Here is a 17011-nt window from a genome sequence, read left to right as displayed (position 1 = left end):
TTTAACATGAGAGTGGCACTGACCTCCCAAAATGTCCAACTATTCCTGTTCACAGATCAGAGTTAAAAAGACTAAACCATCGTGCACCTTTCCCCTTCTCGCCCCCCGTCTTCCGTCTTTCTCTTCCATCTTTCCTTGAACCTTTCACGGTGAGACTTTTGGCCCTGAACTGAGGCTCGCAGGCAGCGTTTCCTGTCAGTTTCTGTGCTGCTTCCAAAAACCTCCTCTACCAATCTAGGTTAACATGGCTAAGGGTTGATTCCGTAGTTGGGGTTACAGTCCAAACCGGGTGAAGAAGGACCTGTACAATGCCTGACCGAGGGACGGTCTGTCTGACTCAGCTCAGGGCAGAAAAGTCCCCCCAGACCCCTCTCCTACACACTGTCCCTCGATCTCTTCCTTCGTTTTCTTCCTTCCTCCTCTCTTGCTTCCTTGCCTCCTACTGACAGTGCAGGTGGTAGTTGAGTTTGGCTCCCAGCCTGGTTCCGGCCAGGTGTTTGTTGAAGGCCTCGTCCATCTCTTGGCTCTGTTCAGGTGTGAAATGGTTCCTCCAGTCCCCGACCTCACCTGCTCAGGTACAGAAAAAACATGGCGCGGTTAAACTCCTGTATTCTGACGTGCCCTTAAATTTCTTCTGAAGTAGATTCCAAATACTAGGATTATATTCTGTCTCTGCTCTGTACCACCGAAGCTCACGCTTATAAAGAGTGAAACCTGAGCTGCTGTCTGATCCTGTCACTTCGCCAGACACAGATTTTTTTCCTGCTGTAGCCATTTTAAAGGGACAGTTCAACATTTCAGGAAATATGCTTATTTACTCTCCTCTAGAGTTTCGATCGCGATCCGTCGTCTCCACAGAGGCGGGTTGAAGCGTGCCTCCAGGAGTTAAGGCTGCAACTAACAGTTATTCTCACTGTCAATTGATCGGCTGATTTTTCTTTTCCCCAGTTAAGCGTTCGGTCTGTGAAATGGCAGAAAAATGTTTTTGTCCGACCGACCGACTCTAAAATCCAAAGACGTCAAATTAATATGAAAACATATGTCCCAATATTTTAAACTATGTCCTCAAGTCCCCCTAAATAATTTATTTACTCTCCCTGCACTCACAGAGAAAACAGGGTATCATATGAGCAAGAATGCTTTTCAGTAACATTATGCAATTTTTCGCCACACAAACTAAATATGAGTTATTTTGTTATTTTGTTATTTGGACTCTTGTGTTGTTTTGCAGGTGACGTATCATCACGTAAATGCCTGTCTCCAAGCCGAGATTTATTTAAACCACCGGGACTTTTTAAAATGGAAATATGAGTCAAGAACCCAGTGTTTCTCAGGATGCTAATGTAAAGTGTAATATTTAATGCACTCGGCACAGTTTTTCTAAAATAATAATTGTTTTTTGCTTCATTGTTCTTCTACTCCACTAACTTTTTAGAGGCTAATATTGTGCTTAATCCACTACATTTATGTGACACATAAAGTTACTAGTTACTTTGCTGAGACAGATTTTACAAACTAAACATATGAACAATTTGAATATTTCAATATGGTGACGTGCTATAGATTAAGCTATCCAGCAGCGTATCCCTCCGCTAGCTGCAACATCACAATATATGAGCGCTTCGTTAACCACTGCATATATGCAGCCACAGTATAGTGTGAAAACAGTGACAAGGGAGTTCGCTGGAAGCAAAAGATCTTTTGTTTTGGTTTAATAAAATGATCTCTCTCTCTCTCTCTTGGGCACCTTTTCTGAAGATGACATTTCCCATAGTGCCGTGGGAGTTGGCGGAGCTCTCCTTCATGGCGGCGAAGGTGCTCTCCTCGGCGACCTGCTGGACCTGAGCCTCCGTCAGGCTGAAACCAAAAAAGCCGGAGATCCGACGGATGCCCTCGCTCAGGTCCTGAAGGGGCAGGAAACAGAGTCAGAGCCGTCGCCGACAGGGCTCCTCTCCTGATACTCCACCACAAAGTCTTTGTCAGAGAGGCAGTGAGAGATTGTCCTTCTGCAGCAAGCTTCAAGTCTCCGCAGGCTGACTTTCATAAAAATGAACTGAAACCAACGACTAAGTGAAGGAAGGAAATTTCAACACTGATGGATAATTTGGAAAATGGTCAGCAGACGCTATAAGACAGCGAACATTTTAGTTATTAAACAACAAGTGTTTTTTCAACGTTTCCTATGTAAAAAAATCAGTGTTATTATTGTTTAAAGCCACTTTTTCTGTCAGATACAAGGGAACAATCAGCGTGTGAGCTACCTGTTTTAGCTCCTCGTAGGTGACAATCAGGACATTGGGGTCATCCATCCTCTTCTCCCAGGCCAAAGCGTGGTCAAAGTATGACCCCCAAGGAACTACACACACACACACACACACACACACACACACACACACACACACACACACACACAACAGCAACAACAACAACAACAAACCAGCAAACAAGGTCAACCGTTGAGCACCGAGGTCAGAACAGGTCTAGCTGTTAGTAAAACTGGGCTACATTTGGTTGAAAAGTTAAAGTTACATCTGTAGCTGTTGAAAAGCTGGTCCACAATACATTATGGTCATCGTAATGCTGTTGAAACAACTATTATAATGGACCTCAGCATCTAGAACTCCTCACTTTTCGGCCACGTTCAAGCCTCGATATCTTGACGCAGTGTGCAGTAAAAGTAATAACCCCAACGTGGCATCAAGCGCGCTCCAAACAAACCTGCAGTTCATTATCAGATGAACATGCTCCTCTCATTACTTGTGGCGTAAGAACCAAAGCAGAGATATCAGAGTTGTAGAGTTGTAAAGTTGCACCATTTCTTTAAATTGGGTCCAAATGAGTCTGACGTCTGGCAGACGTTTGTAAAGTTCTTTGGCGGTGAGTTTTTACTGACACTGTGGGTGGAAGGTGGCAGCCTCACGCACACACACACACACACACACACACACACACACACACACACACACGGCCCCGCCTGAGGTGCTTGCTGGGTACTTGAAGCTACGAAGTTAACCTCTTTAACCTCTGTAATCTGTGATGGTGATTTACAGCCACACTGGCCACAGCAGCTACTGCGCACGTTGCAGTGGAGACCAGGGCACTTCCACTCTGCGCTACTTTGTACTTCCACTACAGTTCTTTTCATTTATGTGACGGCTGGAGTCACCGGCTACTGCGTAGATTAAGATTTTACATTTGAAACAATGATGAAACGACGGTAAGTTGCCAGTTGTTCGGGTTCGCCACTGTAGAGCTAATGCGGTCGCCCCGCCACAGGTCTGAGTTTCACGAGGGTCATAATGTTTCATTTTTGCTCTTGAGCCCCGACAGGATTTAAATGTGTTCAACGTCAGAGAGCCTGCTGAGTTGGCTGTACATGCTGTTTATTAGCCCATAAACCCAGTTGAGCTCAGCTCAAACTGTGAATGTATGGGCCAAAAAAAAAAAAGGGTGGCATTCTGTGTGCGTCATAAAGGGGGTGGGGCTGACCCCACATCACCTGAGATTAGTTCAGACTTCCTCACAGATCATAAAACTATGGAGTCTGCTAGACGTCGGGAGGAGATTTTTTATTTATCCGTCATTCATCAGCCGTTTCCCCTCAACACTACCTGGATTTATTACACGTTGATTTTGACTGAGACACGTGGATGTACTTCAGATTTTTCCTAATTTTTCTTCCTGTAAACAAAAAACCATTAAAAGCCCAAAACTGAGAAGGAATGTCTCCTACAGCCTGTAGCTCATTCAGTCTCGGTTTCAAGGCTCTCAGGACACAAAGTGAACGATTAATAATTCGAGAAAAACCCTCTTACAAAATCATTTCCTTCCCAAACAGCTCAATTTTACGTTGTTGTAATAAAGGAAAGATGTTTAGAAACTTTCATCTGTATCAACACGGACACAGTGACAGTCAGCGATCGGATCTATGTTTTTTTCGTTAAACTGAGTCAGATGACAGACAAGTTCAAAATGTGAAAAAGTCCTTAAAAAATATCACGGTACATGTATTTGTTCCTTTGGCCGACAGGCTGAACTTTCCACTAAATTTCCCTGGAGGTGTTTGAGAAATATTCCTAATAAACAGCACAAACAGGCATGTGATTCAGGCGCTCGTCTCACCATCAAATATGATCCAATGAACCAAAAACAGACAATGCTTATCCATTAAATCCTGAAAAGCTCTTTCTCTGGCTCGCTCGCTCACCATCTCCGCTCAGGAAGTGAGAGTAGAAGGATTCCCAGGACTGTCCGGACGGGAGGACCGGGTTGTTGTTGGAGAAATGATAGAAAGAAACCAGAGTGTCTTTAGGATTCCTGAAGATCACAAGCATCTGTACAATACACAATACAATGCGTGAATTAAGCAGTTTCATTGACATTACATTTACATTTGACTAAACTATAACAAAGAAAAGGGTCGGTAGGGAAGGACGGGGAAAGAATACAGAAGTAGGGAAATCAGATTCGTTAAAAAAAGAAACCAATTGAAAATATGATCAATTAAAGAACAAACAAACAGGATTTAAAAACCAACAGACACAATCAATAAAACGAGAACGAAAGAGAGCAGTTTCCATGTAAACATGATTATATGATGCTGCTGCTGGTCTGTCTTCTTCTAAGGTACAGAGGCTACAAATTAGATTTCAAATCCAAATGTACTCTGAAGTGATTTTATCAAGGATAACATGATGGAGAATGAATTCATTGTGTTTCTCTTGCCACTTTTATTTTTTCCTTCTCCGCTGATTTGAACTCAAACCAGCTTTGTTTCAACCATTTGCGACATTAAGGCACGAAGCTCCGACGGAAACTCAGCGACCTCTCGACCTCCGTCAGCGTCGCCCGTTTTTCGAGTTAATGATATGAGGAGAATCCGTTCGTCCTGTGAGTTGAAAGCCTCCCTGCAGAAGTTTACCTTAGTTTTCTTTGCATAGAAAGACGTGGGGATGTTGTCGGGGTGCAGATGAGTCCCCAGAAACCTCGGAGAGGGAGTCTGATCCACGACCTGAGAGGAGAGTATTCAACATTAGCCGCTTAGGTTATTTTGTTGCACATGAAATAAACAGGACGGCTACCAACAGCGTCACAGCTCAATGAGTTCAAATCGCTCCGTACACTCTGGTCTACTCGGGCTCTCCCGCTTCCAGAAAACAAGCCTGGCTGCTGACGTGTCTACTGTAGTAACATCTGAGCAGTCTTTCCCCAACCTTAACCAAAGGGTTTGTAACCTAACCGTAACCAGACTTGGACCCCAGTCTGTGCGGGGCAAAGTCCTTCTCCATCAAAATGTAATTTGGAATAAACAGTAGTGGCACAGGCAGCCAGAAGGAAACAATTGATCTAAATAAAGGTAGATTGCGGGTAAAATTGTGTCACTAGAAAACGCCCTGAATCCAGCAAAAACAGAAAAACAGGCAAAGAATTAAAAAAAAAAAAAAACCCTTAGGCTGGACACGCGACGGCAACAAGGACGTGTAACTGCGCTGTTTTCCCACTCGATTAATGTGCGGACCAAACAAACGAGATATAGCGGAGGAGCTGGACAGGGCCATGCCATGCTCGCTGCTTCCCCCCGGCCTCAATGCGAAGCTAAGCTAACCAGCTGCTGGCTACAGCCTCCTATTTACAGTAGAGACATGAGAGGGGTCTCAACCTCCTCATCTGACTCCCTCCCCAAGGAAGAGAATATGCAGATTTCCCAAAAACGATTCCTTTAAGGTCTTTGCTCCCTGCCACGTGATTGCTCAGGATTTTGACAGGGCAGAGAAGCAGCACCTTCTCCCGCCGCTGCAGTTGAAATAAGGAAGCAACACTGCCAAAGCCACGTTGGCGGTAGAGGACAGATACGACTGTCCACAGGTTTACTGTCCAGAAACCGGGTTACTACAGCGTATGTGAGCGTATTGTCAGAGGACGATGCATAACCTGGTTTCTTGAATGCGTGTCATTGTACCGAAGCTTAAGTATTGCCGGGAGGAATGGTACAAGCAGGAAATGGCTGCGGTGAGCCGCTGTATGAAGACCAGCAGGCCACAGGCTCTTCCAGAACCCCCCCGGCACTTCATCAATCATCATCATCTTCATGAAAAAACAGTGCATTGTACCAGGGCGTATTGCTCTGCGGAAAAACCATCTACGGCGTAGCACCCCGGCCCGCACTGCTCCCCATTCCTCCACAGTGTCTTTTTTGATACGTGGCCAACTCTCGGGTTCCCAAAAGGTGGAACATTTCAAATTCTACACGTAGCGGCTGAGAAGGAACGTCCTGGGATAAAAAGAAGTTTTTCAGTGTAGTAACAGTGTCAAATTCAGAGGCCGAACTGGGAACTGAGAACAGGACGAAAGCAAAAATAAAGAAGAAACCGAAGGTGAGTCGACCCAAATCCCAAAGGTTCCAGTGGGAGTTTCCTTTCAGTCGACGGTAGCTCCAGGGAAGACTGCTCTCAGTGTGTTCTGTGGATTGTGCAGAATGCTGATGAATCCTTTGAGATGTTTTAAATTGTCGTGAGCGCCCCTGACAAAAAATGGGATGGAGGCAGAGGACACAAAACCCCAGCTTCAACCACAACAATTAAAAGAGGCTGAAAAGCGTCGTAGAGCCGCAGAGTCCGAGTTACTGCTCCGTGGGTTCGTTAGCTATGACCGACAACTTCCACTAAGTCATCTGAGGCTGTTTTTTTTCAATAAAAGTGTGTTGATTATTTCAAAGTGCTGCTGCAGTCTTTACCTACAGCTCTGTGTTAGATAACATTTGATGGTGGTGACTCAACAGAAACAGTCGACTCGCGCAAACGCAGACAGACTTCACGTCTGTCTGTCTACCTGCGCGGCTTAGCCTGTCACCTGCACGCTGCCTGCCCGCTGTCCTAGGGTCGACTCACAGGCACGCACATCCGGTGGTTACCTTCAAGACGTCTGGTCCAAAGAACTCGATCAGCGGCGGCATCCGGGATTCGGTTTTCATCCCCGTGGCCTCTGCTATGATCTTCCTCACCGCCCCCACCATCCAGTTAAAACCTGCACGCGCACACACACACACACACACACACACACCATGTTTCAAACATGCCGTGGGGTCAAGCATTGTTTAATTACACTCCATTTTAAATTCTGGTCAAGACGGCAACCTTTGCGAAGTCACCAATCGCTGACTGAGAAATGTCAGTAAAAACGGTACAAAACATGTTTTCTTGCATAGACACGACAACATGTGTTTGGTTTTTATTATTTCACTCAAAGTAACAGTGAACAGTGTTACAAGCAGATGCCACATCTACAGAATGTGGGATCCTGTCACATTTTGCTAAGAACATTTCAACTTTGCAGCTACTTCATGGAAACTAAGGGGAATCCCAGAATTCGACGGGTTAAGCAATTTTAACGTTGTGGGCTGTGGGAAGAGGGTTTGTGGTGAGAGAAGTTTCCATGTGATAAAAGAGGCATGTCAGACTGTATGTAAGTGATAATGACTGATGAGTATTAGACAATAATGGACCAGGTGGAGGTCTTGAGTCCATTACTGTCTCCATGAGGACACCTGGTTCCATGCCTGGATTAACCTCCTAGGGGCTACTGGGGCAAAAAATTATGTTGCTGGGCCTCTATTTGCCCCCGTTTTACACAGTAGTGTCATTGTTTCCCCCAGGCACCCAGAAAGCAACCAGTGCTCTAGAGCTGAAATGGTCGGTTAAATAGTCAACAAGTTTAAAAACGGATTAATTGTTAAAATAATTTTTCAGCAAAAATGCCAAAAATTCCCTGATACCGGCTCATATGTCTCACAAATGTCCGCCTGACATCTCTGGGTTTTTCTACCGTTGGGCAGACGAAATAAAACAATTTGAATATGTTAACTTGTCCTTCTGGGAACAATGATGGACTTTTGCAATTTTCATTTTATTTACATTAAATAATCAGTGGCTCATCAAAGAAGATACCCGTCAGATGTACTGATAATGGAAATAACTGTCGGTGGCTGCCTTACAGGTCTTCTGTGATGGATTAAATCGACCTCGCTCGGGGTTTTGTGGGCGTTAGTCGCTGGACACGTCGAAAAAACGGAAGCAGATTGATGAAACGCCGCTTCACAACAAAGGAGCTCAATATAAACTAACAGATAACGCCACAAAAGCACACCGAAACACAACAAACAGACACAAAGAACAAAGGGATCAGGGGCTAAATAGAGTCCTAGCACACGATGGCACGTTCTGCGGCGACGCTGCGCTGTAAAAACTGATTTAAGAATATTTTTAAACATGGCAAGGGAGGGTAAAGATTCCAAGTTACGTACAGCTCGCAGCTCATTCCAAGCTGTCGGTGCATGAAGGGAAGAGGCAAGAAATACCAAGCTCTTTGCAGGCGGTTGGGACCCTGGGTCACATTTAACAGGTAGGGGAAACATCACTCTGGGTAATTTAAAGGCGTTGACTGGTTTATGACCTGCCAGGTCAGAGTGGAAAAAACTGCTGGCTTAAGTGTGGAGGGAGATATGTACATTGGCTCTGATTTATTCCTCGCTGTGTTCCCCTCTGACGGTTTCCACTCCTCCTAATGTTTCTTCAGAGCGTTAAGGTTTTCTTTGTCCAGATTCTTTAAATATTAGGCTCTGACATTTCTGCCTATACCTTACTATCATGTAGGTGAATGTAACTCAGTTGATGGCGCTCAAAGCACTGAATACTGACGTGTAAAAAAAAATCGACTGAATACTGAGCTCGGCAGGCTCATGGAGAAGAAAACCAGTCGGTGGGCCCAGCTTCATAAATCCTGCTCTGGAGTTGATCATTTGTGCTCTCAAACGAACGAGTGTGGTCAGACATCCAGTTCTCCATTACTTTGAGTTATTTCACCACTTTTTCCAATAGACGTTTCAGCAGTTCATCTGTTACTTTTAGCGAACCGAGGGTTGGATTTTATAATTAGACGAGGCAGGCAACTGCCCGGGGCCAAGAACTAAGACTGCCCCCGATGGCTATGGATGCACAATTACGTTTCGATGTAATACATATAAAACTATGTTCCTGCTCAGACCTATACGGTATTTGTAAACCACAATAAATTATTTTCTAGCTGTCAGCAAACCGTATGTCAGACACACATCTCGAAACCTGGGCAAGCACAACCAAAACCTTTAATAGAGCTGTGTCGTTCCTGTGTTCTCCAACTGGAACTCCCGTGAAAGTGAGACCTGGCTTCTTCCCGGGGGAACGGAAACTCTGAGAAGTCCAGCTTCAGAGCCGTGTAGTGCACCGCGCACATGAAACTAGTTAAGGGGAAAAATATTGCGGGGCAGTGAACGACAGCGGACTGAATGTGAGAGTGTTTAGGTCAAGGCTCGGGTTAATGCTCCTCTATCTCCTTCATATATCAACGAGACGTCAGGGAGCCCGTTATCTCTGGCAGCGTGTTGTGTAACGCTGATTGAACTGCCTGTAACTTCAAAAGTGGAAGAAGGGGTTTGTATAGTCTCACACCCATTGATAAATAGCTGTTATCCCAATGTGGGCCCCAGTCCAAACAGGCCCCTACATCTGCATGGAGATGTGGGACGGGTGTGTGCAATCTAACATTCCTCCAAAGGTGTTTAACTTGTCTGTCTTCGTGTTGTTTCCCCACCAGCGAGTTGGCGTGCGAGAGCCTTTCTCAAAAGTAAACACTCCCCTGAAAACACAACATGTCACATTCCTCAAACGCACCGCGGCGACAGCAGGAATGTCACGCTTTCCTTCCGGTAAAAAAAAAGATTGTAAACGCTTTGTGTTTGAGAGAGAACGAGATTTAAGGTCGGTGTTGCGCGGTGCTTTTAAACAACAATAAGTCAGCACCACGTTCACTCAGGTAACAGTGTGAATTTAGGCAGCGCAGTACCCAGAATTCCTGCAAAGGGACGTCGGTGAAGCGGTCACTGGGGCTTCTGAGGGAAAAAGGTTAAAGCGCTCACATGCGGCTGTTCAGGGGTCAGCTTTGAAATTGAACTGAAAGAGAAAAAACTGTCCATAACTTACAGTATTGTTTGTCTGGAGATTTCACACCTACAGTACCAACATTTCATCCCGGTAAACATAGATTTTTTTGTTTTTTTGTTTGTTTGTTTGCATGGCAACTGCTGTACAGTTAAAGAAATAGATAAACATTTTGGAAAATACACTCGTTGCTTTTTTTGCAGCCAGGAGACGGTTTGTTCGGCTTAGTATTATGACCGCATTCAACCAGCACCTCTGAAGCTCTGTAATTAATAGGTTATATGTTGTTTGTTTAAGCCGTACAAAAAAGATAAAGATAAGATAAAGTTATACAATATTTCACACACACAAAAAAAACAGGATAAGAATGTCTAAAAAGAAATATGTTCCGCTCTTGTTAATCATTTCTTGACCCCTTGTCAGGGTCTTGACCCTTAGGTCTGGGACCACGCACAGTCCTGGTGATCAGTCTCCAAATTATTCACCAGTTTTTAGACTGATCCCTTCCCTGCGGAAAATTCTAGTTCATTGCTGAGAAAATCATCTTACAGACCTCTGAGTGTCCTTGAATCCACCAACAAGGAGGCGTTTTCAAATCGGTCCCTGCTCAGAAGCGCATTGCCACAAAACAAAAGCCCAACTTTGACAATAAATCAGAGGCGACTAAACACGGACTGTGATAGAAGTGAGGAAATCAATCCAAACACTGGTGGATGAGCTGCACAACCATCGGTTACATTTTGCATTTTGGTTGGTACGTTTTGCTGCGGTTTTCTTTTTTGCCCCTAGTTTGTGCAGGTATTTGTGGGGAGCGCTGATTGTGGTGCTGTATGTGCAACAGCTCGTCGACCCAAGTGGTAATTAGGAGCAAAAAATAAATAAATTAATTAAGAAAAAGGACTACTTCCTTCTAATCGCAGCAGTGTGTTTGGTGAGTCGAAAGAAACATTACTTCATGGTTTACTTTCTTCATGTAAAAAACATGAAGTTTATTTGTTATCCCTGCATTAAGAGTCATTTATCTCCCCGTTGATTGTGCTGTGGGGTGAACTGCCTCGGACATTGGGCAACATAAGTCCACAATCTGTTATTTGTCCAGCACATTTCCTGTATCAGTCTGTACATATTGAGATGCATTATGTTAATGAGGTGGGTTTTGGAGGTGTTGGTGGGCGTATGGTTTAGCGTTGGACCTAGCCATGCTAGCTGTTTCCCCTGGCTTCCAGTCCTTATGCTAGGCTAGGCTAACTGTTTCCTAACTCCAACTCTGTATTTAACACACAGACATGAGATCCACCTCAACATCTCACTCTCAGAAAGAAATTGAACAAGTGTTTTTTCAAAATGTTGAACTATTCCTTTAAAAGTACATTGTATTTTTCCAGTTGAATCGTTTCTGTGTAACTTTTATTTCAAATAGTCACTTTCCTTTTTTCTCGTGAAGCAAATGGTCGACAAATCCGGTCGTTCGGCTCTCTATATTTTCAGCCCGCGGAGGCACGTTGATGTAGAAGCCGTGCTGCCCAACCGGGTTTCAAACTTCGGTTAAATATTCCCTTCAGCAGCGGAGCGGCTGACTTGCTCGACAGCTACATGTTACTAACTGAGTTGGCCGGGCGACGTAACGTTAGCTTTCGATTCCGAATTTTAGTCACTTGAATCGAAACGCAAACCGAACCACTTTACCGTGAGAAAAAGTAAAAGTGGAAAGCAGTTAATATGAATTTCCATCCACTGAAAGAGAAGTTGGGTTTTTTGAAAATTTCCCAGGCAAGCTTGCAAGATAAGTAGATATTATTTATCAGACACACTTTGCTGATATTAGCCATTGTCTCAATTCTAAATACATGATACAGCTGGAAAAATCTTCTAAGAAAGGTGAGGTTGGATTTCACTGCAGTTTGACTCTGCTGTTGCTTCAACTTCTGAAACATTTCATCTCTACATTTCATATTTACATTGTAGGTATAGGTAGGTAGTTAGAAAGCCTTCACTTTCACCAGTGTTACAATCATTAACTTTACAACCAGAAGAAGGGTGGTCAAAGGGCAGAGCGTGGACAGTTTAAGAGACAATGGGCCCCCGGGCACAAACATGACAAAGGCCGCTCATCACTCCTGCATTGGAGCCGGTCTGTCACACCCCGCCGTGCTACGTGACCTTCGAAGCCGTCAGATCGCGGCCCTGTTCACACTACGCAAGCTGTTGTCTCGTAATGGGAAGTCCCGGTCACGAGTCACGTTTTCTGGGAGTGCAGTACAATATAGACGAAGAGTGAGAAACGAAAGGAAAACTAAAGACGACTTAGTTCCAGCGAGAAAGAAAAGATTGGAAATGACAAAGATAACATACCTATGGACCCACGCAAGGGGTTTACTCAATCGGTTATAATATTAAGGAGTTCACATTAATTAATAGTTTTGTTTAATTTTTTATTACATGTTTTTAAATGTAATAACGTTTGAAAATATTTTGCCGGAGAAAGTAGGATGGATGAATATTATTAACAAATCCCGTTCTTTAGGTGAAATTTCCTGTTTTAAGACCCAACTGAAAATCGGCGCTGTCACATGTAGACCCTGAATAAACAGATGTCCCAGCGTTTCCACCACATGACTACTGAAAGAGCATTTGTCTTTTATGTCAGGAATATATTAACGAATAATGGAATTCATATCTATGTAAGATTTTAAATAACAGTTCTTTGATTTTATTAGGCGACACATATTTGCAGGGGAGAGTAAATTCAATATTCCATGTTCTACCATCAAGAAATCGGTCTGTCCATTTATAAATGGGTTTCTCCTGACCCCGTTTCTTGCGCTCTCATTGGTTCTAGCTCGTCGATGCGCTCGTTGCCAGTCGATACACTTTTCCCACTGCTGGGTTTGGACTCCCCGACAGGTCCAGATGTTTAGCCTGCTAGATATCTTTCGGGCCTCCGCCATGCATCGGTGAGTCTCTCGGATCGCGTCTTCGAACAGTTCACAAATAGCCCAGCGAACGCCGATTTTTTTTTCTCTGATCTGGGGCTCTTCTCCGCGATCTGCAAAAACTGTTGGCGAGCGGAAAATCGGGGCTAAAATCGTGCAATGGGAACTTAGCGTAAGGTTATGTTTTTTTCAGTGTCATTCAGTCATCTATCACTTCTCCTCTCGTTTCAGGTACTTCACTCCCTGCCCCTTCCCTCCCCAGTGTATTTAGTCCGTGCGTTCCCTTCGGAGTTCGTCTTTGTACCCAGTGTCCAAGCGTTCCAGCGATTTTCCTAGTGTTTAGTGTTCCTGGTTTTCGTTCTCTGCTACTTTTCCTGACCTCGTCTTTGTCTTCTCCCTGCCGGATTTGTCTGCCCGTGTCACTGACCGATTACCTGTGTACTGTTTTGGCACGTGAAGGACTGTCTCCGAGTCGTCCGATTGAGTCCTTTTGGCCTGTGGTTTCACCAGTCGTTACAAAGGCCCCAAGACTTACAGAGACCCAAAAACTGCACCTTAACCTCAGTATTTATTTCATTGATGAAGAGAGGTCTTCCTGCCAAAGCTTAACAACTGACAATGACACTCCTCCGCACACACATTATTCTACATACTACAACACACTATACAAAATATTATACAGTAGGAAACCATCATAGAAAACCCGGAGATGCAGGTTCAGTTTTCTTAGAGTTATTCTGTTCTTCTGGTTTAAGTTGCTTTACTAAGGCTGCATCCAGATCAACTTGAGCCCTGTGTGAAAAAACGCAGCCCACTCATTCATTTGAATGGAGCAAGTCCGTTTTGACGCAGCGACGTCCACTGCTAAGTACCTTTCTTTGCTGCGTTCTCAGCCTCGTCTCACCCAGGTGGCCGGCTCATCTGCGCCGGAGGAGCCTATGGAGCTGGGAAGAGCCAGGCTGACTCCTGAGGAACGACTGTCTTCGGGGGGGGGCCAGTGCATATGCTGCTCCATGCTGGGCCACTTCATGTCTACTTGTCCACTAAAAGACAAGGTTCGCCGCTGAAGAGGAGGGTGCTGGTGATCCAAATTACTTGCTCTGCTATTCCTTCTCGACCCCTTACCCAAATCCAACTAATCTCTCCCTCTTCTCGCTCTTCTCTTTGTCACAAGCTGTTAGTGGGCTCCCGGGCTGATGAGAGCTTTATGGATTGGAAGCTGGCCAAGAGATTCGGACTCGCTTCAGTTCCCCGAGCCTCTGGAGGCTAACTCACACAGAGTAACTGCGCTTCCATCTCTTCAATGCCACTCCTTATCCCCTCATTCTGGGTCTAGCACTTGCTCACTAAACGCAACCCTCACATGAACTGGTCTAATGCAGGGGTAATGGGTTGAGGTGAAAGATGTTCACTCATCAGTTTTTCTTCGGTGTGTGCCCAGGAGCTGTCTTCTCCATCGGTTCCAGGACCCACTGTGTCATACTGTCCAGGTTCTAAGAACACTAAGCCCAATGCTCTGGTTCGCCTGTTTGACCATGACTCTGCCTCTAGGCCTCCCACCAACATCCTGCCCCCCTGCTGTGTAGTTGGAGCTGTTACGCTGGGCATTGAGGAAAGGGTCAGATAGGCTAATGTACCGGACGGCTGTCCCCACGAACCAGTTGTTTGTTCCTGTCTCATTGTTCTCAGGTCATTCATTGGGCTCCGGCCTCCCTCTTCTCCTGTCACCCCGGAACATGTCAAACCATCTTCGTCATTAAACCACGCTTCTGACTGTCAATGGAAAACGAGATTCAAGAATATGTGGCTGCCTGTCCAGTTTGTGCCCGTAACAAGGCCTCCTGGCGCCCGCCTCCTGGTCTCTTGCACCTGCTTCCTTTGCCTCATCGCCCCTGGTCTGACATGTCCTTGGACCTTGTCACGGGTCTACCCCTCCTCAGAAGGTAACACCACCATTCTTACAGTGATGGACAGATTTTTCTAAGATAGTTCACTGCATTCCTCTGCCTAAGTTACCCTCCACCAAGGAGACCATGGATGCCATGTTGTCCCATGTTTTTTGCATTCATGGATTTCCTAGGGATGTGGTATCAGACGGGGGGCCACAGTTCATCTCCCACAACTGGAGGGCTTTCTGCCCTTTGCACAGTGCCACTGTCAGCCTCTCCTCAGGTTACCACTGCCAGTCCAACAGCCAAACAGAGCGGATGAAATAGGAGCTGGAAACCAGTCTAGGCTCTCCCGTCTCCTAGAACCCGACCACCTGGGGCAAACACGCCATCTGGGCTGAGTATGCACACAATACCTTACCTTACCGTGCATCTGGTCTCTCTCCTTTTCAGTGGGCCAATGGCTACCAGCCTCTGCTGTTTCCAGATTTGGAGACGGAGGTCAGCATTCTCCTCTGCCCAGGCACTCATTCGTCTGTGTCGTTGCACTTGGAGTTTGGCCCGGCAGGTGCTCCTCAATACTCCGGCCCAGTCCAAGAGGATTGGGTCTGGTTGTCAACTCAGGACCTTCTTCATGTGGAATCTCATAAGTTTGCTTTCCAGTTTTTGGGTCTGTTCTCTGTCTCTCTAAGGCGATCACTCCTGTGGCTGTGCATCTCATGTTCCCCAGATCCTTGAGGATTCTCCCCACATTCCACGTTGCCCGGTGTACACAGTAGAGTGTCTCCTGGCAGTTCATCACTGTGGATGTGGACATCATTACCTGGTGGACTGGGAGGGGTACGGTCCTGAGGAGAGGTCCTGGGTTTCCTCCAGCAGCATTCTGGATTCTAATCTCATTCGGGACTTCCATCGCCATCATTCCAAATACTTTACTTCCCGCGCTTGTGTTTCCTGCCGGTGTGATTGTGTGCCCCGCCCTGATTGGTTTCACCCGCGTCTCATTGTCTTCCACCCACTAGTGTATTTTTGCGTCTCTGTGCTCCGTTCCCTCTTATCCAGTTCGCCTTTGTACCCAGAGTCAAGCGTTCCAGCATTATGCCCATGCGCTTAGTGTTCCTGGTTTAATGATCCTATAACTTTTATCTGACCTTGCCTTGGTCTACTCCTCGCTGGATTTGTCTGCCTGTATCACTGACTTCCTACTTGTCTACCGACCCTTGTGGCAAGAAAAAACTTTTCTCTTTGAATCTTTTCTCCTGTCTCCGAGTCGTGTATTGGAGTCTCCCTCCCTGTGGTGTTACGGTCATTGCACCCATGGCCTTAAAAACTTAAAACCTCTATGATAAACATATACAATTTGATTAACTATTTAGTCCAGTGTTATTTCATCTGATGGTTCTCACTATCTGGCTGAACAGCTTCTGTTCATTAATACATTTTGTAACTGGATCACCATTACTCACCACATTTGGGATAAGCCACCAACATGATGTCATCCTCTCTGGCCTCGATGTCCTCCAGAGCCTTCAAATGGTCCTCGGGGCACATGATGCGCGGGTACAACACCCCGTTGTATCTGTACAATTTCTCCTCATCACTGATCTCCTTTGCCATCTGCATCCTGGACTGCACCTTGGCGAGGAAGGCGTTAGTGCTCATCCTGATTCAGCACAGTGCAGCTGCACTCTGGCACCTTTTCGCAGTAAGTCAAAGACGATAATTCAAGTGTAGCTTCAACTTAAAAACACACACACACACACACACACACACACACACACACACACACAAAGTGTGTAGCGGGAATATGAGAAGCTGGGCTGCTGAGTGTACATCTGCTGCTGACCTGCCAGCCAGCAGCACTGAGAAAGAGAGAGAGACAGAAAGACTGTGTGTGTAGTAAAAGGAGGAGGAGGCACCAAGCACCTCCTCCTCCACACACACACACACACACACACACGCGCACACACACACGCAAACACACACACACTCATACACACACAAACACACACACACTCACACACACACGCACGCAGGAAATGTGGTGTGTGTGTTTGTGGAGGTGTGACTGATGGGAGATGCCTGTACAATGTTCACCAGATGGGAGGTACATGCTGACAGAATGACTGCAGGCCCCCACTTTCTCCCTCTCTCACGCACACACACACACACACACACACACACACACACACACACACACACACACACACACACACAC

At 45.6% G+C, this 17011-nt stretch overlaps 1 protein-coding gene across 1 annotated transcript; it reads right to left on the bottom strand.

Moving 5' to 3' along the window:
- Positions 1-428: 428 nt before the first annotated feature.
- sult6b1 (sulfotransferase family, cytosolic, 6b, member 1) lies at positions 429-16436 on the bottom strand. The gene is made up of 7 exons (XM_040139273.1): positions 16260-16436; positions 6911-7023; positions 4922-5011; positions 4208-4334; positions 2262-2356; positions 1748-1904; positions 429-567 (listed from the first exon to the last, which is right to left on the bottom strand). The coding sequence occupies exons 1-7, from the start codon at positions 16414-16416 to the stop codon at positions 440-442; spliced, it is 867 nt and encodes a 288-aa protein (XP_039995207.1). The 5' UTR covers positions 16417-16436; the 3' UTR covers positions 429-439.
- Between the last annotated feature and the right edge of the window lie 575 nt (positions 16437-17011).

Source organism: Xiphias gladius, chromosome 11 (genome assembly GCF_016859285.1).
Source record: "Xiphias gladius isolate SHS-SW01 ecotype Sanya breed wild chromosome 11, ASM1685928v1, whole genome shotgun sequence".
NCBI classification, from domain to species: Eukaryota; Metazoa; Chordata; class Actinopteri; order Istiophoriformes; family Xiphiidae; genus Xiphias; species Xiphias gladius.
Note: the sequence above shows the minus strand (reverse complement) of the source record. Positions and strands in the feature narration are given on the sequence as shown.

Coding starts and splice junctions, on each gene's coding strand:
- sult6b1 (XM_040139273.1), bottom strand. CDS start 16,416: ATGCAGATGGCAAAGGAGATCAGTGATGAGGAGAAATTGTACAGATAC. Junction 5,012..6,910: donor TTGGACCAGACGTCTTGAAG/GTAACCACCGGA, acceptor CTCTCCTCTCAG/GTCGTGGATCAGACTCCCTC. Junction 2,357..4,207: donor TCACTTCCTGAGCGGAGATG/GTGAGCGAGCGA, acceptor GTGTGTGTGTAG/TTCCTTGGGGGTCATACTTT.